The 27,196-nt window shown below is 42.0% G+C and overlaps 2 protein-coding genes and 1 long non-coding RNA gene across 4 annotated transcripts; 1 reads left to right on the top strand and 2 right to left on the bottom strand.

Annotated features, from left to right (window-relative positions):
- Positions 1-4,149: 4,149 nt before the first annotated feature.
- Positions 4,150-11,271, bottom strand: LOC146635383 (ceramide-1-phosphate transfer protein-like). The gene is made up of 6 exons (XM_085350542.1): positions 11,023-11,271; positions 9,744-9,808; positions 9,004-9,185; positions 6,645-6,801; positions 6,215-6,411; positions 4,150-6,119 (listed from the first exon to the last, which is right to left on the bottom strand). Exons 1-6 carry the CDS (start codon positions 11,129-11,131, stop codon positions 5,891-5,893), a joined length of 939 nt encoding a protein of 312 aa, XP_085206668.1. The 5' UTR covers positions 11,132-11,271; the 3' UTR covers positions 4,150-5,890.
- Positions 11,272-11,413: 142 nt separating this feature from the next.
- LOC146635382 (uncharacterized) lies at positions 11,414-17,983 on the top strand. The gene is made up of 4 exons (XR_014905472.1): positions 11,414-11,683; positions 16,702-16,827; positions 17,048-17,197; positions 17,351-17,983. It is a non-coding gene; the product is annotated as an uncharacterized LOC146635382 (long non-coding RNA).
- Positions 15,378-25,727, bottom strand: LOC146635381 (F-box only protein 41-like). Of its 2 annotated transcripts, XM_085350541.1 has the most exons (17): positions 25,578-25,700; positions 23,702-24,223; positions 23,541-23,620; positions 22,188-22,260; positions 20,269-20,369; positions 20,139-20,214; positions 19,951-20,015; positions 19,713-19,868; positions 19,458-19,627; positions 19,097-19,320; positions 18,207-18,322; positions 17,516-17,668; positions 17,348-17,443; positions 17,042-17,160; positions 16,716-16,877; positions 16,513-16,628; positions 15,378-15,443 (listed from the first exon to the last, which is right to left on the bottom strand). In XM_085350541.1, the coding sequence occupies exons 1-17, from the start codon at positions 25,695-25,697 to the stop codon at positions 15,381-15,383; spliced, it is 2,412 nt and encodes an 803-aa protein (XP_085206667.1). In that variant the 5' UTR covers positions 25,698-25,700; the 3' UTR covers positions 15,378-15,380. The 2 variants fall into 2 exon arrangements, with proteins under 2 accessions (XP_085206667.1, XP_085206666.1); XM_085350540.1 differs by having other exon boundaries at positions 20,139-20,369; positions 25,578-25,727.
- Positions 25,728-27,196: the final 1,469 nt, after the last annotated feature.

Raw genomic sequence — 27,196 nt, 5'->3', positions numbered from 1 at the left:
GGGACCATGCGCTTACCTGCTGCTCTCTGGCAGGTAGCTCCATGCCCTCCTGGGTTTTAAATGCACCTTAGAACACACATGCATCAACACTACAATGAGCGGGTGGAGGGAGGTTTGGAGTCTTCTCTCACCCCCGTTCTCTGCGACCTGCTGGAGCGGGGGGGCTAGGAGGAGGAGTTGGCCATCCGACTGCGGTCTGGAGTGTGGGGCCTCCCTGCTGCTGCGGAGTTGGGGCGGTCTGCCTCCCCCCACCGCAGGGAAAAGGGTAACACCACCTGGGTCTGGGTGCAGTTCCCCCCTCCAGGGGCAAGGGTACCTAGACCCAGTTTGTAGAGTACGCTTGGGGAGTGTGATCGTGTGTCTGTCTCCACGTTGGTTGAGTGTGGAGTAAGTGCATATGAGAGCATGAGGGTGGGAATGGATGTTTGTATCTGTGTGTGCCTGTATTTCTGTGTCTATATGTCAGGTTGGGTGTCAGGCGCCACCTCTCTGGGGACATCTCAGGCCCTCCAAGGTTTGGAGGCCTATCTCCCCCTACCACCACTTCCCCTGCCAGTGGCGGACTCCCTCAGACATCGGTGCGTTGGTGGTTCTTTGTGTCCGGGGATGGGCGTCCAGGTACACACCGGCTCACTCCTTGGCGGCCGCTTATCGGGGCCTGGAGCCTGGGGCTCGCTCGGGCCACTTCGGAGGTGGGGTGCCCCCGGCCTCTCGGCCTGGGGCTCGGTCACTCAGGCACGGCTGGCTGCCGGCGGAGCTCACGGGCGCGTCACTGCAACTCCCCCTGGCTTCTGCTCCGCGGCTGCTGAGTGAGCCCTCATCTGGGACTTTCCTCAGCTCTTTCTGGGACAGTGGCGCGGCTGCCCCTCTGTTGGTCTTCCTTGGTCTCTTGTGTTCTGGGGGCCTCTGGATGTCTGGAGTTTTGATCTCCTCCATACCTGCTTCATGCCCTGGAGGACGGGGCTGTGGCCCCCCCACACCCTCTAGCAGATCATTACATGAAGGAACCTTTTAAAAAAACAAGCGCGTCCATGCTCACAGGTGTACACACGGGTGATCACACCCACAAACTACACCCTTTTTGGCTCCTACTTCAAAGCACACTGTGTTCTGTTGATCTTATGTGCTGCACAATAATGTTTAATATTTAGTATTTACAGTCATATTCCCATGTATCATTGTGATGCTGTTTATTCTATTACTCTTGTTCTCTTCTGCTTGTTTTCTTTTTTTCTTTCTCAGCAGGTGATCCAGGTGATTGATATATGCATTTTTTATTTCTTTTTTTTTCTCTGCTCATTCTGTTGGTGTTTGTTTTTTGCCCTTCTCCCCCGTCCCTCTTCTCAGCTGTTTTTCTTTCCCTCTTTCTTTCTCCCCTTCTTTCCCCCAGTCAAGTCTGTCCCGTATTCAGTAAGTGAAAATAAAATAAACAATAAAAGGTGAATCAAATGGACCATTACGGCAAGGCTGGGATGGTCAATTTGGTAAAGTAAATCCGTTGGGCATCTTTCTTTGCCTTTAGACAATAATTCTGATGGCAAAAGAGCCAAACGGGACAGGCAAAAAAAAAAAATTAAAAAAAAAATAAAAAAATCCATGAATTCACATGGTAGGATTTGTAAAGAATTTATTCGTAAATTAGGGTGGAAAATAAGTATTTGGTCACCTCAAACAAGGAAAATCTCTGGCTCTCACAGACCTGTAACGTCTTCTGTAAGAAGCTTTTCTGTCCCCCACTCGTTACCTGTATGAATGGCACCTGTTTGAACTCATCATCTGTATAAAAGACACCTGTCCACAGCCTCAAACAGTCAGACTCCAAACTCCGCCATGGCCAAGACCAAAGAGCTTTCAAAGGACACCAGGAAAAGTATTGTAGACCTGCACCAGACTGGGAAGAGTGAATCTACAATAGGCAAGCAGCTTGGTGTGAAAAAAATCAACTGTGGGAGCAATCATCAGAAAATGGAAGACATACAAGACCACTGATAATCTCCCTCGATCTGGGGCTCCACGCAAGATCTCATCCCGTGGGGTCAAAATGATCATGAGAACGGTGAGCAAAGATCCCAGAACCACATGGGGGGACTTGGTGAATGACCTGCAGAGAGCTGGGACCAAAGTAACAAAGGTCACCATCAGTAACACACTACAACGGCAGGGAATCAAATCCCGCAGTGCCAGACGTGTTCGCTGCTGAAGCCAGTGCATGTCCAGGCCCGTCTGAAGTTTGCCAGAGAGCACATGGATGATACAGCAGAGGATTGGGAGAATGTCATGTGGTCAGATGAAACCAAAGTAGAACTTTTTGGTATAAACTCAACTCGTCGTGTTTGGAGGAAGAAGAATACTGAGTTGCATCCCAAGAACACCATACCTACTGTGAAGCATGGGGGTGGAAACATCATGCTATGGGGCTGTTTTTCTGCCAAGGGGACAGGACGACTGATCCGTGTTAAGGACAGAATGAATGGGGCCATGTATCGTGAGATTTTGAGCCAAAACCTCCTTCCATCAGTGAGAACTTTGAAGATGAAACGAGGCTGGGTCTTCCAACATGACAATGATCCAAAACACACCGCCCGGGCAACAAAGGAGTGGCTCCGTAAGAAGCATTTGAAAGTCCTGGAGTGGCCTAGCCAGTCTCCAGACCTCAACCCCATAGAAAATCTGTGGCGGGAGTTGAAAGTCCGTGTTGCTCGGCGACAGCCCCAAAACATCACTGCTCTCGAGAAGATCTGCATGGAGGAATGGGCCAAAATACCAGCTACAGTGTGTGCAAACCTGGTAAAGACCTATAGTAAACGTTTGACCTCTGTTATTGCCAACAAAGGTTATGTTACAAAGTATTGAGTTGTATTTTTGTTATTGACCAAATACTTATTTTCCACCCTGATTTACGAATAAATTCTTTACAAATCCTACCATGTGAATTCATGGATTTTTTTTTCACATTCTGTCTCTCACAGTTGAAGTGTACCTCTGGTGCAAATTACTGACCTCTGTCATCATTTTAGGTGGGGGAACTTGCACAATCAGTGGCTGACTAAATACTTTTTTGCCCCACTGTATACATTTTTCCCTATATGAAGTAATTCTTTTTTGAGCAAAAAACACAACAAAACAGAGCCTATTACTCTCTGTTTTACTCTCTCATTCTAGTCTAAACAACAGTGTCTCAGTAACTTTCCACTAGAGATGGTCCCCACTTATCTGCATTTTCCAAAGCAAGCGTGAGCCAGAGTCTGCAGCTTTCTACTCCCCAAGGACACATGGTCTAATGCCTTTATTTTTCAGGGCTCTGTCCACTCAATACTACACTATATAACTTTATTAACAAAAAGCATAGCATTATTGAGGCACTGCAAATTATTTAATTCTAACAGTCCCTCCTTTGATCTGCCCCATGGCAGATCAACACTATTAAAAGCCATCAAGCATCATCATGTCTGCTCATGTCCGATCCCCAATAGCCCTGTTTTCCAATAATCCTCGGATAGACCACAAATTACCCAAATAGCTGTAAGTATGAATAAGGAAACCCCAATAAACCTAATACACACTTTCCTGTTCTGGTGTCTTGGGTAAACCACGGCCTGAAGCCTGCCCTGGGGTCCTGCCCTCCTTTTCAGGCTGTTTGCGACCATTGCTGCTGCTGCTCACAGTGCTGTCCATCCTGGCTCTGGCCCCAGTTGGGGCAGTCCTCTCTCCAGTGTCCATGCTCACTGAGGTGAAACCTGCATCGTGTTCTGTATTTTGTCTGTATTTTCTGTATAACTTGTATATTTTATAGTGAAATGCCATCTTGCCATCATCTTAGTGGTAGCAATGAAAAGCAGTTAAGTATTGATAATCAAACAAGGGGAAAAACGCTGGCTTTCAAATAGCTTTCTGTTAATGCTTGTAATAAATAAAAGTATTTAGTTAGAGCACTAACAAAATTCTCCAAACAAAACAAACTTCAGGCCCATAGTTGTCTGCAGTTTTTGTGACCTTTTGAATGAATGTTAAACATAAACCATTGCAGCTTCTTCAGTCTGTTAAAAAGCCTTGACCCTGGAACACGAACCTTTTACCAGTCATGGAAAGTTTTATTACATTTGTGTAAATTATTGTCAACAATAACTCTAATGAAACTTTGAAATCCTGAGTTCTTTCTTTTGATATTATTGTAGCATCCCCGGTTGAAAATGGTTCACAATCCTTTTATTAAACAGCCGTGTATGTGAACACACCGTAAGAGCTACAACATACAGAATAAAAGACTATTAGTAAATCAAACAGTGTGTTACCTTTAACCTTTTGACTTATTCATTAATCACAAATTAATTCTCCTTACCTTACATAACAAATAACACTAAAACTTGTAAATTATTGCATATAACAGGGAAATCGTTGCATCGCTGCCTAAACATGACGAGGTACGTTAGTGGTCGGCATGAAGCTGGACACTCTGGTGACAGTGGCAGAGAAAAGGACATTAAAGAAACTGATGGACATTATGGACAATGCCAGGCATCCTCTGCACACGGCCATTAACAACCAGAAGAGTCTGTTCAGTGACAGGTTGCTTCTCCCAAAGACAAGAACTAACAGACTTAAAAACTCCTTTGTCCCACATGCCATCAGACTGTTTAACTCCTCTCTGGAGGGGAGAGGGAGGGGAAACAGGAGGACAAAGGAGGGGGGAACAACTAAGCTGTAGTGCCTCTTCACCTCACTGTACAATACCTTTTGTGCAATACTTTTGTAAATAGTCAACGGTGCAATAGACTCAATACTTGAAATGTGCAATTCACTTGTATTTTTATTTTTATTCCTATTTATTCTATTTATCCCCTTCGTATATTTTATTTATATTGTCTCTGTATTTATATATATATATGTGTGTGTGTATAACTCTGTAACTTCTGTCGGTGCTGTGCTTTTTTGGAAATCGAATTTCCCAGAGGAACCCACCCGAGGGATTAATAAAGTTCTATCTTATCTTATCTTATCTTAGCGCCCTCTAGTGGGTGAAAACTTAGCTTTTATGCTTAGTAGCGGTCAGCAGCTATATGCTCCGTAAAACAACAAAATACATATCTACAGGACAAACTTTGTTACAAACCTTGTTCCCTCATCAACCAGGTGCTAAGAAACTGCTTTCGACTCAGTGTTGCACCTTAATAGCCGTTCTTTTTCCCATTCCCGTCCATTAACCATAGAGCACACCACCTCTCTGTGCATTAAAACTCGCGCTTCTGCTATATGGTTTACGCCACTTAATTTACGGCACCTTGTCGCTCTGTGACTTTCAAAATAAAAGCACCCGCTCCAACAATATAATAGTCACTCATAACTTTACAAAACACTTTACAAAATATTAATGAGGTCATTTACAATTATTGCCATCTTCATGCTCCTCCTCAGCGAATAACCTTTTTTCATTTGTTCATACAAACCTCTGTTCCTCATGTGTGAAAAAAGGGAAAAAAATCGACAGAATTTTATGTTCCAAATAAACCAAAGATTGAAAAATCCTAAACATGTCCAGAGTCAGAATAGTCTGTAGAATCCTCTCTGAATTTGTGAGGTGAAAGTTTTGTTTTGTTCCTGATGTTTCCAGTTTTTTCTTAGTTTGACTGCTCACATCCATGGGTCCATTGTGTTTTAAGCCAATCCATGATCTTCGTTTAAACCTAATCCATCATGCTCAAACCTAACCAAGTAGATCTACAATTGCTAAACCTTATAGTAGTGGTAGTAGTAGTCTCAAAGTTAGTTTCACACTTTACATTCTTCTCTCAGAAAAATGAGAAAATTCTTGTAATGAAAAAATAGGATTAAATAAGATTAAGATTAAATATTGTGACTGTCTCACAAACTGCCGTGAGACTGAGTTGGCTGGTCAGGGCAGATCCAGCATGCCTCGCTCGGCCAGAAGCTGCTGAGTTCGTGTGTGCACCAGCATCAGGGTGTCGATGATGATGCGCAGGATGGGCGTAGCCTCCTGCTGGTTCTGCACACACACCAGCTGCAGAAAGTACTGTCTGTTGGGAAGGGCGAGGAAGACAAATTCTGCTGCCTGCCGGAGCACCCAGGGGTGGTGTGGGGCCAGCGCCACCTTGTAGGCATCCCTGAACGGATAATAGTATGTATGTTAGTCAGTTTTTACTCTAAACATGAGAGTTTGAGTCTGTCTGAGTACTTAAAAACAGACTGGTGGGGTTACCTGCTCAGCTCCCCCGGCGTTTTGTATTGTCCATTTTCATTCGGTCCTTCAGCCAAACCCTCCAACATTAGCTTCAGCCAGAGGAGGGAACGGTGCAGCCGGAGCAGCGTCCTGCAGCCTGAGTCTGTGCGGTACGAGAAGTTTACCATATCCGCTCTCAACTCCGCCTCCATCATGGATCTAACAGAACGATACGCCTCCAGAGAAAAATAAAACCGAAAATGACAGTGTCACAGTGTGATGCCAGGATTTTGTGAACTTTGACCTCACTATTTCTTCAGGAATGTCTTTGTTACCATTTAAAAACATCAACAATAAACCAAAATGTTAAAAAAAAACAAACAAGAAAATTCACATTTCTTTTTTGGCAGGTATACTAGAACATGGTTTGTGTTAGATGAAAATTTCACACAGTAATCCTCAAACTCACCCCTGTTTTTAATCCAAATGCTTCTGGGGTTTGTAGTCCAGCGGGTTTCCCATTAGCCTCTGCACTGTGTCTGAGTGACAGCTCTCGAATCAGCACAACCTTTTCTTGCACCTTCTGAGAGAAGAAACTGACCATCGGCCCAAGCGACTCCATGAACCTGAGGGCAAAAACATTGATGAGACCCTTCTGTGAAGATAACACGAGTGCTGTGAGAATCAGCTTTCACAGATTTTAGTATTTTTTAAAACTTTTTGTTTTTCCCTGCATCGTCATTTTTAATTTTGGACCTTGGTTTTATGTTAAATTAGTCAATCAAGAGCACATACCTAGAAAACATGCCCCTGTGAGACCACAGTGGGTAGCTGTGGGTAAACTCTGGGGATGTGTGGGTAAGACAACCCAACACTTGTCCAATGCACCCCCCAATGAGTGTGCCCGCACTGGGCTTGCCCATAGAAACATGTGGTGAGTTAAAGCTAACATGTTTTGTCTGATTGATTTTTAAACCCAGAAATGTTACATTTATTAGCATAAAATCAGATAGATGGACAGATAGATAGCTACTGTCCCCAATGGTGGATACTCACATGAAGCATGGCCAAAGTTTTAAACAATGACATCAGCACAAGTAGCTGCCGTAAGCCAAAATCTCAAACTGCTCTAAACACTTGTTTTCTGTGGGATTTCCTTAAATGATCACTTGTGAGCCTTGAAGCCACACCCACAATAAACTTTTCACATTACAGGGAGTGCAGAATTATTAGGCAAATTAGTATTTTGTCCACATCATCCTCTTCATGCATGTTGTCTTACTCCAAGCTGTATAGGCTCGAAAGCCTACTACCAATTAAGCATATTAGGTGATGTGCATCTCTGTAATGAGAAGGGGTGTGGTCTAATGACATCAACACCCTATATCAGGTGTGCATAATTATTAGGCAACTCAAAATTGCAAAGCTTCTGAAGCGTGATCATCGAACAATCAAGCGTTTCATTCAAAATAGTCAACAGGGTCGCAAGAAGCGTGTGGAAAAACCAAGGCGCAAAATAACTGCCCATGAACTGAGAAAAGTCAAGCGTGCAGCTGCCAAGATGCCACTTGCCACCAGTTTGGCCATATTTCAGAGCTGCAACATCACTGGAGTGCCCAAAAGCACAAGGTGTGCAATACTCAGAGACATGGCCAAGGTAAGAAAGGCTGAAAGACGACCACCACTGAACAAGACACACAAGCTGAAACGTCAAGACTGGGCCAAGAAATATCTCAAGACTGATTTTTCTAAGGTTTTATGGACTGATGAAATGAGAGTGAGTCTTGATGGGTTAGATGGATGGGCCCGTGGCTGGATTGGGAAAGGGCAGAGAGCTCCAGTCCGACTCAGACGCCAGCAAGGTGGAGGTGGAGTACTGGTTTGGGCTGGTATCATCAAATATGAGCTTGTGGGGCCTTTTCGGGTTGAGGATGGAGTCAAGCTCAACTCCCAGTCCTACTGCCAGTTTCTGGAAGACACCTTCTTCAAGCAGTGGTACAGGAAGAAGTCTGCATCCTTCAAGAAAAACATGATTTCCATGCAGGACAATGCTCCATCACACGCGTCCAAGTACTCCACAGCGTGGCTGGCAAGAAAGGGTATAAAAGAAGAAAAACTAATGACATGGCCACCTTGTTCACCTGATCTGAACCCCATTGAGAACCTGTGGTCCATCATCAAATGTGAGATTTACAAGGAGGGAAAACAGTACACCTCTCTGAACAGTGTCTGGGAGGCTGTGGTTGCTGCTGCACGCAATGTTGATGGTGAACAGATCAAAACACTGACAGAATCCATGGATGGCAGGCTTTTGAGTGTCCTTGCAAAGAAAGGTGGCTATATTGGTCGCTGATTTGTTTTTCTTTTGTTTTTGAATGTCAGAAATGTATATTTGTGAATGTGGAGATGTTATATTGATTTCACTGGTAAAAATAAATGATTGAAATGGGTATATATTTGTTTTTTGTTAAGTTGCCTAATAATTATGCACAGTAATAGTCACCTGCACACACAGATATCCCCCTAAAATAGCTAAAACTAAAAATTACTTCCAAAAACATTCAGCTTTGATATTAATGAGTTTTTTGGGTTCATTGAGAACATGGTTGTTGTTCAATAATAAAATTATTCCTCAAAAATACAACTTGCCTAATAATTCTGCACTCACTATATATTGTGATATAGCTCTATTTTTATTTTGCCTGGGTGGCAAAATACGCTTCCGTACTAAAAGGCCTAAAGTAAAACAAAAAGGACACTTTTTTTCAACTGTGAATCATGCAAAGTCAAAGAATAAGAGTAATAATACTGTCGAGCTGTTTGTGTACTTCAGCAGCTGGTCCCAGCTCTTCAGATATGGCTCCAGCAGGATATCTTCGTTGTTTGCCAGGCTGGATTTCAGGTACAGCAGCAGATGTGAAGCCTGAAATGACTGGCCGGGGCACTCCTTTACGAGGGACAGGGCTCCATCTGGCTCCGCCCACTGCTCAGGGGCCCATGGAGGCTCCGGCTAAAAGAGAGAAACTTTTTTTTTTACTAAACAACAAGATAGTTACTGTTATCATGATCATGTTAGTTTCTCTTTGTTTCTCTTCTTCATTTCTAGTCTCTTCATGATAGACTTTGTATTTGCGTTCACATGTCCTTAGTCAGTTTTAATAATTTAATTAAAAATATAGCATTATATATATTATTAAATATCATTCAAACCGTTCTAGTTTAACTAAAACTATTAACTTTAGGTGAAGTATTGACTAATTTTATGTCCAAACATTTTGTTGAAGAGATATTAATCGAAACTCTCCTATGGCAGGCTGTACTTTCCAGCAGTACCAGTTTGTACTGCATGATGGTGCAGCAACTCATTGTTAGCTTTATTTCACCAGGTATGTCTTAAAACAGACATTTGTATTCATACAGGTGTTCTGGAAAAACAAAACAACAGTCCTCTAAGAAAAATTTGATTGGATCACTCAGAAGAGCTTTTTAAAGGTTTAGATTTTTTGTGAACATTACAGGTTTTTATTTATTGTGCAACTTACATGTATATAAGTGGAATTAATCTTACCTTCTGGTGGTAAAAACTCAAACATGGCTGCCAGGGGCTGCCACAGTCCCGGACTCCACCCTGGGCTGAAACAAACAGATGACAAACCAACCAAACAAAACTCTGGTTAGACAAATAAGATGCAAACCTCATCAGCTGTGACTCATAATAATTGCAGAGTTAATATATTAAATGATTGCATTTGGTAATAAAGTTGGTTAAAAAGAAGCAATGTTCAGTTAACATTATTAACTTTAGGATTTCTGGTAATGTAGTTTTGATTTTAGAGTTCATCATATGTTTATCAATGTAAAATAAAAATATAAAAGTAGCTAGTGTAGTGCTTCCAAACTCTAAAAATCTAATGTGCGTTATTCTTACTTTTTTTTAAAATTTATTTTGGGACTCGTAGAGTAGCTCTGTTATTTATACTGGGCTTTTATACAGCCCGACTTACACAATGAGCTCACTTTCTTTTGACTGGCCAAATTCTGGAAGCCTGCTGAGGGGCAGCTGAAGTCCGCTGAAGTCTAGTTTTCTCTCTGTCCACACTTTTTCTAAGTAGCAGGGTATTTTAGGCTGATAAAAAGCTAGGAAGACAGCTTTACCGGATAAAATTGTAAGTTAACATGAGCTTATCTGTAGAACATGTTATCATAAACAAGTGAGTTAAGGTTAGCTTGCTAGGGTTAGGGGGTACCTTAACTCACTTGCTAACATTGATGCTAAAATTACTTTATGAAGCCTTACTAACGTGATTATTTACTGAGGGTTATTTTTTCCCCCATAAAAAGTAAGCCAGGCAGGCGTTTATCAGATCAGTGATTCTGGCTGATATCAGCAAACATTAGCTTACCTGATATTATTTGATACCAATAATATCAGGTAAGCACTTACTGACTAACCATAGCTTGCTTGCTAATGCAAATGATACAAAAACAAAGCAACAAAACCAAACACAAACTATCTCGAGCCTCCCTAAAAACTCACCTTCACCTGATTGGCCAACTTCTGGAAACCTGTTGAGGGGAAGCACCCAGTGCTTTGTAAACTTAAACAGAGTCTAGGAGTGAATTTTTGCTTCCCGAGGTTGAATTTATATACTTTCAACTCAATATTTGATACTTTGACCATATAAAATGTATGGTCTTTCATATATCTGTATCTAGTTATTTATGACAGAATAAGCAGAATAGATCATCTTTAAGTGTCTTAACACTACTTGAGCAAATATACTTTGTTACAGTCTATGGTAGAAAATAACTGAGAGTTGGAACCAACAGTGACGAAGGAAACTCACGCAGCCAGAAAGAGCTGATGAAGAGGAGCAGAGCCAACATGGCCGACAGCAGCACGTAACGAAGCAGCGGTGTCCGTCTGAGGAAAACCATGGTGACCAAAACACACATACACGCACACACACACACACACACACACACACACACACAATCAGCCAAACCACACAGATTTGCCTGGGATCCTCACTTTTTTCTCACACAAATTAAAACACGCACACATCATCTACCGTTACTTCATACCATGCTCTCACTATTAGTCACTCTCTCGGGATCAAAGGTCGCTCACTCCCACAGGTGTAAACACACGGGGACAACCTTTGCTCCTGACCTTCTTTGTGTAGCAGCTTATCTTAGCCCATTTTATCTTAACCGCATGTCATCCGCAGAGCTTTGCTGACTGAAACCTGCACTGATCAGACCTCACAGAGACAGTTTTTTTATACACTGATTGGATCTTTTTGCAACAAAAAAAAAAAAACATCAACGCTGACCAGGTGATATTTGTGTATCTCGGAAGCTGCAGAGGAAGCTGGTGGTTCTCAATGTCTTTTACGGCGATTATACTCACCGTTCTTGCCCTTGGTACAACAGTGCTGTATGGCAGTTCCAAATGGATATGGTTGTGTGACGACACCACTCCTCGTGCCCAAAGCAATCAATGTGGTGGGTATAATGTGGCCCACATTTAATCTTCAAAAAGCTGTTACTATGAATGACCCCTGTGGCTGTTAATTGAACTGCAGGCAGCGAGCTGCTATCACCCACAACATCCACTTACAACGTATTACTACTCTATACTGTATGTCATGAGTGTTGTACAGCAGCTGAAAAGGCAGCACATATTAAGGTTTTGCTGTTACATGACTTAAACCTGCCAGTTACAAAGGCCTAGTAACCAGTTAGTGACCCCCTTCCAAGATGGGCATTCCCCTCCTGGCTGGCGAAAACCATCTTGCGATTGCTTTGGTTGCTAGCAGTTTGCCATGGTCACCTGAATATTGTATGGAAGATGCCAGCTTGTTCCGAAACACTCGCTAACAACTCACCGAGCTGTAGGAAGCTTGCAAACCAGAATCGGAGACAATGCAGAGGCATAACTTTTACTTTTAGAGTCCTCTATTTCCAATTTCCATTTCACTTTTTCTAACTTCACTAGAGCTCAAAATACAGAACAGCTGCTTGCCCATAGTTTGCATTTTCCACACACTTGTTTGGGCAACCAAACCAACAAGAATGAGGGTTTTGGTGCAGCACTGTACACCTCTTTGCAACCAGTCTCCCCTTGTAACTACTGGTAACCAGTCACCAATAGGTCAGGAAATATAAACTTTTCTCTATTTTGGAAGTGATTCTGTAAGCCTCAGCAAATGTAACTTTAGTAACAGGTCTCAACCTCCAGGAATCACTTGGCAAATACAGTAGACCCCCAGAATTCACGAGGGTTACATTCCTAGAGCACGCATGAATTGTTGAAAACCATGAATTTTGGATATGGTAAAAAAATGCTAATGTTGTCAATAAATGCCTATTTTTTTATAGTTTAAACAGTTTAAAGATTCGGCAGGGGGTTCTGCAAACAATTATCGGTTAGGTTCTAAGCAAAAATCCCCAAATGACTGAGTCCACAAACACTGAACCACGACTTCTCAGGGGTGGATTGCAAACAATTTGCCCTCACAACCCCTGATCTTTAAGCCTGTGCGACTGGGACCTAAATCCTGTGTGCAGCCACATCAGGTTTTATTTTTGTGTTCAAACGTCACATCCTTAGATCCTTTAGATTTCCATCTCACGTTCATCAGACAGGAATGAGTCCAAAGGCTGTTTGAGGTAACTGAGAGACTCAAGGAACATTTTTATTTTTAAGTGGAAATACAAAGTGTTTCACATGTGACAAAGCATTGCATAGGGCACAATTAAGGACAGCAGATTCCAGTCCAACATTAGAAACAGAAACCTTTGATTGTAGAAGACGAACATATCTTGATTGTTTTACAACATAATTAATCAAGAGGAGACACAAACCTGATGAGGAAGTGATTTATTGATGGGGAAACCACACAGGTAGCATCTGCAGCTTCTAGGGGTTGCTAAAAGACACATTTTTTTATCAACACATCTGCAGGTCTCACTGACAGGTTGATTCGACTGATGTCTTTGGTGCATAATTCAATGCGCCCTGCTTGCTTGTGCAAAAAGTCTTTGTGCATATGTGGGTTCTTGTGCTTATATTTAAGGTAAAAATAATGAACAAGGGTTCTGTTAAAACTTGAGGTAAGACTAAAGGTTATGATTACTTCAATACAACAAGTATGGCTCTTATTTGCGGAACAACGATGTTCTGTTTGATAAGGGTAAATAAAGGTTTATTAGAGGTGCCTCAACTTTGTTGAGGTCTGAGTTATTGCAAAAATAGAAGAGATGAATAAAAGTTAAAGGGCTCTAAGATTCGTGAGGAGAAAGAGTGCTAAAAAAAGAGGTCACTATGGTAGAAAAAGTTCTTATTCACACTTTTAAGTAAAAGTTAAAGGATCAAGATTTTAGTTTGAGGTCTTGCCTTCCCATTTCACTCAATGAGTGACTCATACAATTATTTTAAGTCTTATTTTTAATGTTAGAAGCTGTTCATAATATAAAAAAAAAAGACCTGCAGGAAAATTAAAGCTTAAGAAAATATGAAACCTCAGATGTACTTTTTGAGTTTTAGTCTTTTGGAGTGAGCAGGGGTTAGCCTGCTTTAGCCTGATTGCCACTTAGTCTGTCCTATTTGTATTATTAATAGATTTTAAAAGCTTTAAGATGACCTCGATTAGCCCAGTCTCATTCTCAGAGTTCCAAATACTGCCATGTTTCTTAGCCAGTGGCATCTCAAAGATAAAATGAAAATTGGTGTTTGTTCTTCATGTATCGACGCTTGTGAAGGGCCCTTTCGTATCATGCCATTTAAACATAATTTTTTAACATAAGGCCATACTTATTGCTAGGGCTGTTCGATATAACGATATATATCGGATGACGATATAAAAACGTTTCATTTTACGCTATCGTTTGTTTCGTGGTGTCGCAAAATAAACTGTTTACGGCAATATTTTTTCATGGTTTTGATGGTCACTGTAGTGGCTATATTAATTTCTTAAAGTTCTCTCTTTCTCTTATATTTAATATAACCACACTACGGACGGACAAGCGTCTCTTTTTATGGGTTGTCGTTAGCAACAACGATGGTAAAACCATCGCATGTCCGCTTGTTTATTTTCCACATAAACCTTTCACAATAAAGCTCAAGATCCTATTGAGGCTTTTCAAAATAAACGGAATCACGTGAAAGATGCAGAGTATTGACGGATGAGAAGCAAAAAAAGAGCCGTCAGGTGCTAAAAAATAAACCTTAGACTCAAACGTTAGAACAGGCTTTTCCCCGCAGCACGCCGTGTAATAAATACAAAGAAAACGGCGGCCTTTACAACTTATGTCTAAAAATGTGTAGTTTCATGCATCGGTTAAAACACTCAACTCCAGGTACAAGATGCCCAGCTGGAAACACTTCACCTACCCGAGATTCACAGAATTTACAGAAAATATTACATTTTTTGTGATTTATATCGTTATCGGACGATAGATGTTTTATATCGGGATATGAGATTTTGGTCATATCGCACAGCCCTACTTATTGCCTTTAAAAAAAAACCAAACAAACTTGACCAAGTAGTTTTCCGTGCCTACAGCTAACTAATTTCTTTTAGCAGCCCCATTTCCTTGAGAGGTTTTTTTTTCTTATATAACTTTAATCATTTTTCTGGTTAAAAAAGTCTCCACTGAGTCGCTGCACTCTCTTTGGGTATACAGTGGTATTACACCAAACTACTGCTTTTTCTTTAACACAGTGTTTAGTTCTGTTGAGCTTTTCAGCTTTAATTTGATTTTGAAGGATTTAAACAATTTTTGAAATAAGTAGCTTTAAAAGAGGACTGTTAGATATGTCAGGACAATCAAGCCAAAGGAAACCTATCAATAGGACAACAGCAGCATCAGATAGAGTGGCAGTATTTGACGCCATGGGACTTGACTGCTTTGCATGGGTTTAGCACAGATATTAAGGGATAAGTATGGTTTATTTTAGCCTAAATTCCTAAAAACACATTAAATACCTTTTATTCTTTTTCTTTTTTTTTTTCAATAAATCAAGCTACAGGTAGCCTATTTCCTCAAAAAACAGTTTCATAAACAGTTTGGGCCAGTGTGTAGTAAATATTGCACACATTAGTTCAGGGAAAGATTAATGGCTTCAGGTAAAAAAAAACAAACACAAAACCCAGATTTAGACGTTCTCACGTATAAAAGAAAGCAGTTTGCGCTGAGGTCAGGAGAAACTGTCGGCTTTAACCTGCAGGACGTCACTCACACCAGGACGCGTCTGAAGAACCTGAAGGGGCACAAAAATGACAACATGAAGGTGGTCTGTGCTTAAAGTCTCTCTGAGTTTTAAAGCTGACCTAAAAAAACCTTCCTCTCCAGTTAAGTCCTCCAGAGTTGGGTTTATTTAAAGGAAATTAGATCCTTGGTAAATCCAACCATGACCATTTACAGATTTACAGGAAAATACAAAAACATTGTGGTTAAGTAGTACAAGCATGTTCTGACCACTGAGTTTGACGTTGTGGGATTGCATTTGTACAGATTTGTATGCCTGCACCGTTATACGGATGTATCCTGAATTGGTCAGAGGGTTTCTGTCTGTAGACAGTTTGTCACAAATGTCCGAAAATCACACGAGTGCAGAGTGAACTGATGCACTCTGCTTGTTGAAAGCACACTTCCAGAAGTATTTTGAGAGCTTGAAAAACTTGTAGAACTGCTTCTGCAGTTCTAAAAACAAAGCAAGTTGTAAAGTGACTGTCAGTGATGTCAGTTGTTTGTGATGTTTGTGATGATTTATTAAGTATTCATGAAGCCGATAGTGACCAAAGTGTTTTTGTCTTTGAGCAATTCAGAGCGGGGTTTATTTATGACTGGCACGTCTCAGGCACATCATTCCAAGAAAAACATTAAACCCAAGTCCAGAGCTTTGCAGACCCATGTTGTAGCTATGTACAGTCACCAGGGGGCAGTGTCAGGAACTTGTGGGACAAGCAGCAAATGTGAGCTACTCTTGTTTATATTTGTGTTTTATTTGATGTTTTAATGTTTCATGTTAAACATAAGTGAAGTACATTTGAGGGGAACTATTCTGCTAATTTACTGTTCCACATTTTTATTCTAGATGAGCTTTTAGTGATTCACAGTTAAAAATAATCCTTCTTTGTCTTATACTTGGCTTTTTTGTAGTTCCTCAAGGGTGATTGATCATATTTGTGGAGCCTGCTGAGGAGCAGCTGATTTAGCCCCCTGCCCATAAGCCCAGTCTTATTTTCTCTCAGTGCACACTTTACATTGAAATAAATATTTGTCTGCTTGTCCTGACAGCCAATCAAAGAGCAGTATTTATAACTCACCTTCAGTGTACTGAGAATCTCTCCAAACAGATGTTGTGCTTCCTCAGTGTCCGGTTCTTCAAAGTAATCTGACGCAGAGACCTCGACAATGATTGACCTGATGTTCTCACACTCACCTGCACAGGTACACAGAGGAGTCATCAGCAATCATTGATTAATAATAATCTCACATTTCTGTGTTGCCTTCAGTTACAGAGACTCACTGTGGAAGTGCAGGATGGCCTGACCGCTCACGGGCGTGTGTGTCAAGATCAACGTCTGCAGGTTCTTCTTCAGTCCAGCCTTACACAGCTCTGTCGCCGCCTGCAGGCCGAGGTCAGTAATACGCTCCAACTCCAGCACCTGTAGCTGAGCACAGTTGCGTACTGCACACAAAACACACAACAAAAAAACCCCCACACAGCTAATGGTATAATGCATTGTATTTTTACACCAAAATAAACTGTAACTTTACAGTTACTACGGATTTAATCTGTACAAGCATGTAGGAGAAGAAACAAAAATGTCAATAACCATATTTTTCACTGACCAGCAGCAACCAACCCCTGAGTCCCACAGCCAGCTCCGCCCACACTGAGAGAGCGGAGGTGTGGCCAGCAACGGCCAATTGTCTGCAAGCAGCGGTTACCAAAACGAGTTGGCTGTTGGCTGGAAATATTGAAGAGAGAAAAAGACTGGTGTCAAGGTGACTCAAATCTGCTCATTTGTTCCTGCACTCTAGACTGGATTCACAGCAGACAGGACAGGAATTTTTTTTTTTTTTAGAAAAAGGGAAACAGATTTGTTGTTTTTCAGTATGGAGCTATCACAGTGGACTGTGTGTGTGTGTACTAACCAGGGATGAGCAGGCGCCACCTGCAGGCTGGTGATGCTCCTGCATCCAGCACCCAAAGCCCAGAGAACCTCCTGACCGAGAGGATCTGATGAACTCCTGCAGAGGACCAGACAGACAGTCGAGTAAGCGGACAGACAGGTGAAGAAGGGGACAGGTAAACAGCCTTACCTGTATGTGAGCATCTGCAGGTTCCTGCTGTAGCAGCTGGCCAGCCACAGGGTCCTATCGGTGAGGATGTGGGGACACTGAGAGATAGACAGGTGGAGCAAGCTGCCCCCTGCTGACCGCAGCAGGGCCTCCACCCCGGGCTCCACACTCCCTCTGATTGACACACAAACAGACGTATGCCAACTACAGTACCCACAATCCACTCAGAGGACAGCTTTCTTCTCTTGTAACGTCTCAGAAACCTGTTAATGCACTGAGCACTGACCAATCAGATAACAGCTGCGTTACCATGACAACATGCATTTCAAAAAGATAAGAAAAGCTTGTACATTTCCTCGGTAGCAGCATTAATCCTTGAGAGCGGTGTGTGTTTGTGGGCTTGGATTTTTGATTTTGTAGGGACACAACTCACACAGTCACACTGTGGGGACAAAAATTAATCCTCAAAATGTAAATAATTAGGTTTGAATGAGGGCTTGAATAGTGGCATTGTAAAGCGCTTTGGGTGGCTTGAAAAGCGCTATATAAATCCAATCCATTATTATTATTATTGACTCAGTGGTTATTTTTGGTTTAAATCATCACCGTCTGGACATTTTGGCTTGCCAGTAACATTAAAGACTTAACCTATGCTTGGGCTACAACCAGGGCCCTCAGAAGTACAGAAAGTCAAACCTTGAGTTTAATTTACCGTATGTTTCTGTGGTAATCCTCTCGCGTCTCATTGGCTCGACGACTTCGAGGCTTCAGGTTGCTGAGCACCACGGCCTGAGTTTGAGTGCACCACTGTGACAGCGTCGTCAGGAACTACACACAAAGAAAAACATTTTAAATGTGAAATAAACATTTTAAAGTATAAACCTAATAATTCCTGCATTTTTTCCCTGACAACATCTTTCATGTAGTCACTCTGCCACACAGTTTAATACTACAAGACAGTAACTGTTTATTGAATAAAAATCTGATTTTGGAGTAGTACTGAATAAAGAATATTCTGCCTAATTAAGGTTTCTATGTGTGAACACAGTTTTAAATTAGCAACAATTTTAAAACTGAGACAAAAAGCAAACACATATTTATTTTGTATAGATGCTGCTCTTTCTTTTATCTTTCTGTTGAAGCTACTATGCCCCATCTTGTAATTGCAAGGCTAAAATTATGGAAAAAAGACAAATTCCAAGTATGAAGTCAAAAAAGAAAACCAACCAGCCAAGCTTAAGTTTGGATGGAAATACCCAAACTGAAAGCATGAAGTGGTTAGTGTTGCAGTTTTCAGTTTCTTTCATGCAAAGTGGAGGTGACCTTGGCATTCTGCTAGTGACTAAAGCAATCACATGTATGTTTTTGCAAACATGCACAATACACATTTTCCCCTAGCAACCAGTGGTTGCCAGGGGGTCACTGACTAGTTTCTAAACCTGTGTGAGTGGGGCGTTATTCCCTTCACCCTACACTGTCACCATGACTGTCACATGTCCAAAATGGCGGACAAGTTAAATGTTACATGGCCAGCAGATTATCAGGGACAGCTATAAGAGGATGACATTAGTAACTATCTGAAGATGATGAGGACTTCGATACCTCTGTAGACACTCTGGCATTCTCCAGCTGGAGGCGTGTCCAAACAGCAGGGTGCCTGGCAACGAACCGCCAATCAGAGCACACCTCGGCTGCACGCAGCATTGAGCGCACGTCCAAATATGGGAAGATGCAAAAAAGGCCCGCCCTCAGCCGCAGGGTGTCTGCTACCAGCTGTCTGTCACCAAAGCAACGGGAGGGTGTGGAGCGGACGGAAGAGGGGGTATCTGGGTCAGGAGAGCAGAGTAATGAAAGGCAGAAGCTTTTATTGTGAAGCAGCCACAGGAAGTTTTGCATTAAAGCAGCCTGTAACAGCCAGAGGGGAAAAGAAAGACCACAGGAATGATGGGCAGAAATTATATACCTGATCCAGGTGTGTGTGTCCTGGCAAAGATGAGTCTCCTCATCTCAGCACTGGTCCACAGTTCCTCATCTTCCTCCTCTTCCTCCTCTTCCTCCTCGTCTTCCTCCTCGGTGCTATGGTGACGAAAGTTTCTTTTCTTCCACGTTCTCCCCCATCCCTCTTCCGCAGTCCTGAAATCACAGCAGAAGAAAGACTTGCTCTTTAAAATTTTAAGCCCTGTTCAAAATAAAAGTCACAAAACAAACATCTGCATACCAGAACCTCTCCCTCCTCCCATCTTCTCCTCCTTCTCCTCTCTCTCGTTGAGTCCAGGGTTGGGCGTAGGGATTCGGATGGAGATGGGTTGATGCCGCCTCGCAGTTCCAACCCCCCGAACCCAGAGACGAGGTTCGCATTCGTCCAGCAAGACCACTTGATGACAGAAACCGAGAGGAGGTGTGAGCGTTTCACTGACACTGTAAACTCTTTGAAAGAGTCAGGTGTGTTCAGGTACCTGTAGCGATGGTGTCCATGCAGCTGCTCTCCCAGCCTGTAGGAGCTCGACACGCTATAACTCCTCTGGAAGAGCAGGATGAGGAAATGTTGAGTGAGACCTAACAAATTCCAGGTCCTGCTCCTCTCTATAGACAATACATACTCTCATGAATACTTTAATCAAAGATGTTTGTTTGTATTTCCCACCCTGTTTCCAATGGTTTCCTGCATCTTATTTGCAATGATGTCATCAGTGCTGCCATCCAGACTGCGTCCCCCTTGGCTCCGTGTAGGTTCGTAAACCTCAGTGAGCAAATAGGGCTCGGTGTATGCGTACCCGTCACTGTCTGGGAAGAGGTTGCGATGTTCGTGCGAGCCAAGCATCAGGAGCCGTCTCTCTGCGCAATCTGCTCGCTCCAGCAGTGTCTCAATGAACATCTGTAATCAAGCGAAGCACCACAACAGAAAGATTTTATCAGATTTGCTGACTTCTGTATGTTTACTGTAAGCTGCATCTGAATACCAAAGGTTTTTGATAGGAATTACTAACACACCCCACAATCATGAACTAACATGAAGTTGTAAGAGGTTCTCTTACACTATGAAGCACCAAGACATGACTAAAGAAAACTGAATTGAGTGGAATATCTCATTCCAGCTCTACAGTCCTTAGCATCGCCAGCAGCCAATGTCCTTGAGAAGAGAGGCTGTCTTTAGTTACAATTCAGGAAGAACAATGAGGTTTTCATCCTAGTCAGGAAGCACTGGACCAGCTCTTCTCAAGGATATTCAGGAATATGTGGGCGTTTGCCCAAGGCAATAAGACAGACTTGTGCTCAGTGGCTTTTGGACTTCACCAGGACATTACTGGACAGTCTGGCTCTGATGGCTTTATTGAGCAATGAGCTCCAGCATGGATCAGGAAATTGGACCTCAAAGTCTGAGGACAGGTTGGAAATGATCGCTACCCCAAGTGGAAGAGTTCAAGTATCTCGGGGTCTCGTTAATGGGTGAGAGAAGAAAGCAGCAGGAGATTGATGAATAGACTGGTGTGGCATTGCGGTGATGCAGACCCTGTACCGGTCTGATGTGGTGAAAAGAGAGCTGAGCATGAAAGTAAAGCTGTTGTTTTACATTACCACCCTCACATGTGGCCACAGGTTCTGGGTAGTGACAGAAAGAATGAGGTTTAGGGTCTCTGCCGTTTGGTTGGTACTCTGAGTAGAGCCGCTACTCCTCCACACTGAGTTAGCCTTTGACTCGGATGCCTCCTGGGACCCTTCTGGGTGAGGTGTTTTGGGCATGTCCAACTGAGAGGAGGCTCTGGGACAGACCCAGGACTGGCTGGAAAGCTGTAGTAGGGGAAGAGGACGAGGCAAACAAGGCAGGGTTTGCCTTAGAGCAAGTTTGATGAGTCACTTTTGGGTTTGTTATTGAAATCGAATATTTTGGGTATTTTTGTGAATGTCTTGTAGTTTTCCTTCCTTTGTGATTGTTCACGCCACTCGCATTAGTTTCACTGTGTGTGTGCACTGTTATCTGCACCCGTGTCAGTTAAATTTCTTGTTTGCGCTGCATGTGCACCCCCATGTTCCTCATGTTCATTGTGGGTCTCTTAACTCAGTGTGGGTTAAGATCCAATTTCAATGGATGTGTTTTAAAATTGTTTACAGTTCTAGTTTGAGTGACAACAGTGTTTGTGGGCCCACAGACTAAACAGCCTGGATGACACTAAGGCCTGAAAGGAGTCCTATGACAGATACTTACATATTTAACTCGCAATAGAATTAACATCTGTGCATTTTGCAGGAGTTTTCTTAAGTTGCCAACAAAAGCTTGCTTTTTGTATATTAACTCTGCCCAGTGTCCTTTATTTTCTCTCTGGAATCTGAACACGTTCTTGTACATGAACTCTATGATTTTGACCCAAACTCTAATCTAAAAATCTAACCAAACTATGTGGGAAGAAAAGGTTAAGTTAAAATATAAAGTATAATATAAAACTGTACAGGTTTTGAATGACAAAGGATTATTTCATAGACGAGTGCACATGCTGCATACTTGCCCCCCTCCAATACGTCGTTTCATGTGTAAATAACAGCCTCATCTTGGCCAACCCCACTATAAAAACTGTCGGGTTACCCTGTGTGAGCTGGGTCAGATTAATCTCACGCATCACTCTTGTCAAACAAATCAAAATAAACCACCCAGAGTTTAATTACAAAAGAACCAACAACAGAAGATCTCCTGCATCACCTGCAGCCTGGATTTGGCTTCGGCCTCTTTGTCTGCCGTCTCCCTCAAAAAATGCTCAATGTCCACCATCTCCCTGAAAAACACACACAGTTCAGAATGTACACGTTATTCAGTGACCCAAATGATAAATAAGTTAAATAAGATAGACGGCACAAAAAACACGCAAAACAAACCGAGTGACCTCCCAAAAATACACACCCTCGGGCTGCTCTGCCTCATTGTCATCTTACATTTATCATCCCAGCAAACCGCAGCAGAGTGTGTGTGTGTGTGTGTGTGTGTGTGTGTGTGTGTGTGTGTGTGTGTGTGTGTGTGTGTGTGTGTGTGTGTGTGTGTGTGTGTGTTAGAGAGAGACAGAGAGAAACACAGAGTGAGGCAGATTAAACATGACGTGTCCTCTGCCTGTGCACCGTGTTTCTGTGCTCAGCGCGCTGTAGTTCCATGATATTACATTACATGCTGTTTGCTTCTGCTATTAGTGTTTCATTTTCCACAAACAAAAACTGACCACACGACAAATTCTGCCACACTGCATCTACTGCTGCCAGAGGATACGAGTGCAAAAGATTTTAATGCCCAAAGCACTTCCTACTTGGTATTTAAATCTGACCCCATTCACCTCCACATACTTGCCTTACATTCTACACCAGAGTTCAAGTTTGCCACTGAGGGCTGAGTAAAATTAGCCAAAAACAACCTCAGCAGTTGCTGCCTGCAGTGCTTGGAGATCTATTACTGGATGAGTGTAGTACTAGAGGAAACTTTAAAGCTCGGTAAGATTTAGGTAAGTGCTACACTAAGAAAAAGTGTTTTTTTTCTATAATTTTCAGAAGAATTTATGGATGTCTTGGTCATTTTATTGGTGATAAATCGGAAAGGGACTCCAAACTTTAGTCCTTCATACAAAATAAAAAGGTGTGATATAAACAAATTAAAACACCCAACAGAAACTGGTTTTGTAGCAGGCTGCAGACATGTTTATTTCTGCTGTAAAGTTGGAAAATTTAACATGGAAGTCTATGGGCACTCATTTACTTTTACACCCTGCCCCAAGTGGACAATAGGGGAACTGCAGCCCTAAACTGCTGTTTAGTCTTTTCAACCTTGTCTATTTACAGAACAAGTTAAAAAATGTACACTATTTAAAATAAATACGTGAACATGTTAAACTTTTTACCATTGTTATTGTGATGACTAGTCCATAGAACATAGAAAAGTGGCTGATCATAAATGAATAATAACAATGGTGCAATGAAGAAAACTTTCATCTAAAAATGTCTTGTTTGTTCCATAAAAAGAGGGAAAATAAATCCTGAAAACACAGTTTTATCCACTAAACTTCCAGATACTGACTGTTGTCGTTTGCTCAGCTCCTTCTCTTTCCCTGTAAGATCTTTCTTTAGTTTCTCCATCATCTCCATGGCAGCTGAGACCTGCAGGAATACAAAAATAGAACAGTGAATATACAGCGACTTCAAAATCGTGTTTAAAACATTGCTTAAAGCCCCACCCACCTGTCGGGACAGGTAGGCTGCTTTCTCTTCCACTTCCTGTTTCTCACTCCTGAGTCGTTCCTTGTCTCGCCTCGCCCGCTGTAGCTCCATCTCTCTCCTCTGTAGCTCTACTTTCAGTCGGGCCATGCGTCGGTTCACCCTCTCCTCAACCTCCGCGAAAGTCCGGGCGATTTTATGATCCAGCCCGAGCCCCAGTCGCTCTTCCAGCCCAATCTCCACCAAGCCTAGCTGGACCCTCACCTCTCCAAGGTTCTTCCCAGCAAAAAGATCCACAGATCCAGGAAGGGCCAGAGCAGTGGAGGGGCCTTCTGAATGTACCGTAGAGGAAGGCAGAGGGCAATCTGAAGCACCGAACATCTCCCTGAGCAGTTGGACGGAGGCAGATGATGAGGCGAGATCCAAGCAGGCCAGTGGCAGGGGCAGGCTTTGATGTTCCATGTCCAGAGAAGTGCTCTGACTTTGGGATACAGCTGGGCTAGGGAGTGGGAGGAGAGAACTGGTTCTGGAGCTTCTGACCCGAGCCTGAAACATTAAGACAAAGTTAATACTGGCACTGGTAACGCAGTTCAAGGGCTGATGACATTAAAAAAAATGTATTAGTTACAGGTGGAAGATCTGGATCATCTCAATGGTCTCCAAACGATCCTGTAAATCTTCCTTTCACTCTTGCTGCTATCGTTCATTCACAAATTACCCCTGACACTCTCCCCCCACTCCACCCTACCTGCACTCTCTTCCTCATCGCTCTTGTGCACTGTCTATTGCTTTGGATGGTTGACTCACCTTCACCTTCTTTTCCTCTCCAGAGCATACCTCCACCTCTCCCTGCTCAAACTATAGAACACAGTGTCATCTGCAAACATCAGAGTCCACAGAGACTCCCGTCTGACTTCCTCTATCTTCCTCTACCTGTCTATCATAACTCTAAATAAGGGGGGGTAAAGCCAAACCCTAATGTGGTTCCACCCACCTGCCACTCCTACTGTCTCACTGTCTTCAAATGTGTCCTGCACCGCTTTTAGAATGCAAAGAACTAAAATATTCTCAATAAAATGAAGGAGAAGAAACGAATAACACTGGTATAAATTTCATGGGTGTCACAAACTCACAATATTAGTTACATCCCTGAGTTTATGATGCTGACATGAGGATCAGAGAGGTGATGCTTGACAGAATTCACATAAATCTAAACAGTTTAAGAGTCTTAATTATTTAGAAAAATAAAAATAAAAGCCTGTGTTTGTTTCTATTCACAAACCATGCACTAACCAGATTAACTGTCAGACACAGCCACTTATTTTCTTCGTTGCAATAATCTGGTCAGTTTTTCTCCCTTTCTAAGGTCTGACACGACCTCACTTCTGTGTGCAAACAGCACGAACATCCATCGATCTATGGTTTATTTTTGCAGTCCTAGCATGATCAGTTATGACCAGGCAGATTATGTTGGGAATTCAACCATGTTTGCTAGGAAATTAAAGCTACCAAAGTCATGTATTGTTGGCTAGCTTCATTACCAGCAGGTGTCAAACAGAAACAGAAAATCTTAAATCTGAGAGGCTGAAAAATGAAACAGACAACATCAGTTTGTTTTAATGTAGAATAACTAATGAGTCTCTGTAGCTCCATATAGCTGCTTTCCATCCATATTCCGTATTCACCGGGTGATGTCAGACAGATTTCCCAATCAGATCCATTATTATGTGTCCAAATTGCAATCGTTTCCACGATGTGGCCTCTGGGAGGACACATTATTTCTTTGTTCCACATGACAGTAAACTCAAATCTCTTTAGTTTGTCACATATCATGAAATCTTCCACAACAAAAGTACTTTAGCAGTTAACCAGTCGTGAAAATGATCATTTGCTTGGTTACCTGGGAGAGCACCAGCAGGGTCTCGTAGGTGTGTCGGCTGACCAGGTGCGCCCGGAGCTCAGCTACAGATGAGAACCGAAACCCATCCCCGCAACGAGGACAGAAGTAGGGCAGCTCCATGGAAGAGGAGGAGGACGAGGAGGAAGACATGATTCACGAGGAAGCAGCAGACCTGGAAGAAAAGATATGAGCTCATTAGAGAAAAACAAAGAGACTGCAACGAGATAGTAAGAGTAGAAGAAGAAACACACAGAGTAAACCGGAGTGAAAACTGGGTCAGAGTGCGTGTGAGCTCTACATAATTGATTCTATGCAGATGAAGATGTAACGAGGCTCAGACCTGAACATTAAAGACAGCAGAACACGTGTGTTTGATTTATTCTTCACGGATAAGCCGGATCCATGCTGGAGCATCACATGCGTGTCCTGTGGCGAGCTGCTGGGTCTGATGTTAGTGGGGCGCATGTGTGTGTTTGTTTCTGTGAGGCAGCAATCTTTCACGCCGCTGCTCCGACCCGTGCAGAGGAATTTAAGCACGCATGGATGAGCAGGAAGAAAGAAACGTCTGGGGCGTGGAGTCTCTGTGTTCGCCTACTTCAGCCTCCTCTTCCTCTTTCCATGCCCTCCATTCAGGAGTTTTTATTTGGTAAGGACTACAGCGAGGGGCTGCTGCATTACAGTGACTCGCCTGAGAGCTTATACAAATACAGAAGAAGAGCAGATTTGTGCTTTAAGCAGCACAAATATGCTCTACCTCTGTGTGCCACAGAGGATGATTTGTTCACAGTTCAGTTTTTACATTTGTTTTAAGGGACTTATGCAGTTACTGAATGTCCTTACACTCACAAACAAATTGGTGTGGAGGCCTTTGATGATTAAATTTATGTCACTCAGACCAACACCAGCGTAACAAACAAAAATGTTTGAGTCACCAAATCAAAATCATGAGATAAAACGTAAAAGTGATCAGAAAAATTAAAGCTTTAAACATACAGCGACATTTTTAAATGAAAACTGAAACTGAAAGAAAAGTATACATTTAAGAACTAACCACTAAGAAACTTAGAATTTTGAGATATTTTGACATAAAAAGTCTAAATTATGCCACTAATTATGCTGCTATTCATACTGTCATTATATTAATGCTGCTATCCTGTATATATCGTACTTACTATTGTTTGAGTACTTGTGATTGTTTTATTTTACTTTTTATATTTTACATTTATTTTTATTATTGAATCTTGCACCAAGGGAGTGGCACTCCAATTTCGTTGTACTCTGTACAATGACAATAAAGGCTATTCTATTCTAAAGAGTCAAATTATGACGCAAAAATGTCAAAATTGGAAAATTAAAACTTAAAACGTTTAACCTAATAAGTGAAAAGGTAAGCAAAACAGTCTAATTAATTAAAATATAAATAAAATAATACATTACAAAGAAAGGTCAAAATAAGAAATTAAGTAAAATTAGTTCTGTGATGAAAAAAATATAAAATGTAAATATATTTTTTAAAAAACGTGAAAAATATAAAGAAAATGTTGCTATAATGTATCATTATAAAATGTAAACATAAAAAAACTAACAATGATGTAAAATCAAAGCTTTTAGAAAAAAAA

The sequence above is a fragment of the Diplotaxodon limnothrissa genome, linkage group LG3, assembly GCF_057381915.1.
Source record: "Diplotaxodon limnothrissa isolate DT_005_m linkage group LG3, D_limnothrissa_male_GT1.1, whole genome shotgun sequence".
Lineage (NCBI taxonomy): Eukaryota > Metazoa > Chordata > Actinopteri > Cichliformes > Cichlidae > Diplotaxodon > Diplotaxodon limnothrissa.
Note: the sequence above shows the minus strand (reverse complement) of the source record. Positions and strands in the feature narration are given on the sequence as shown.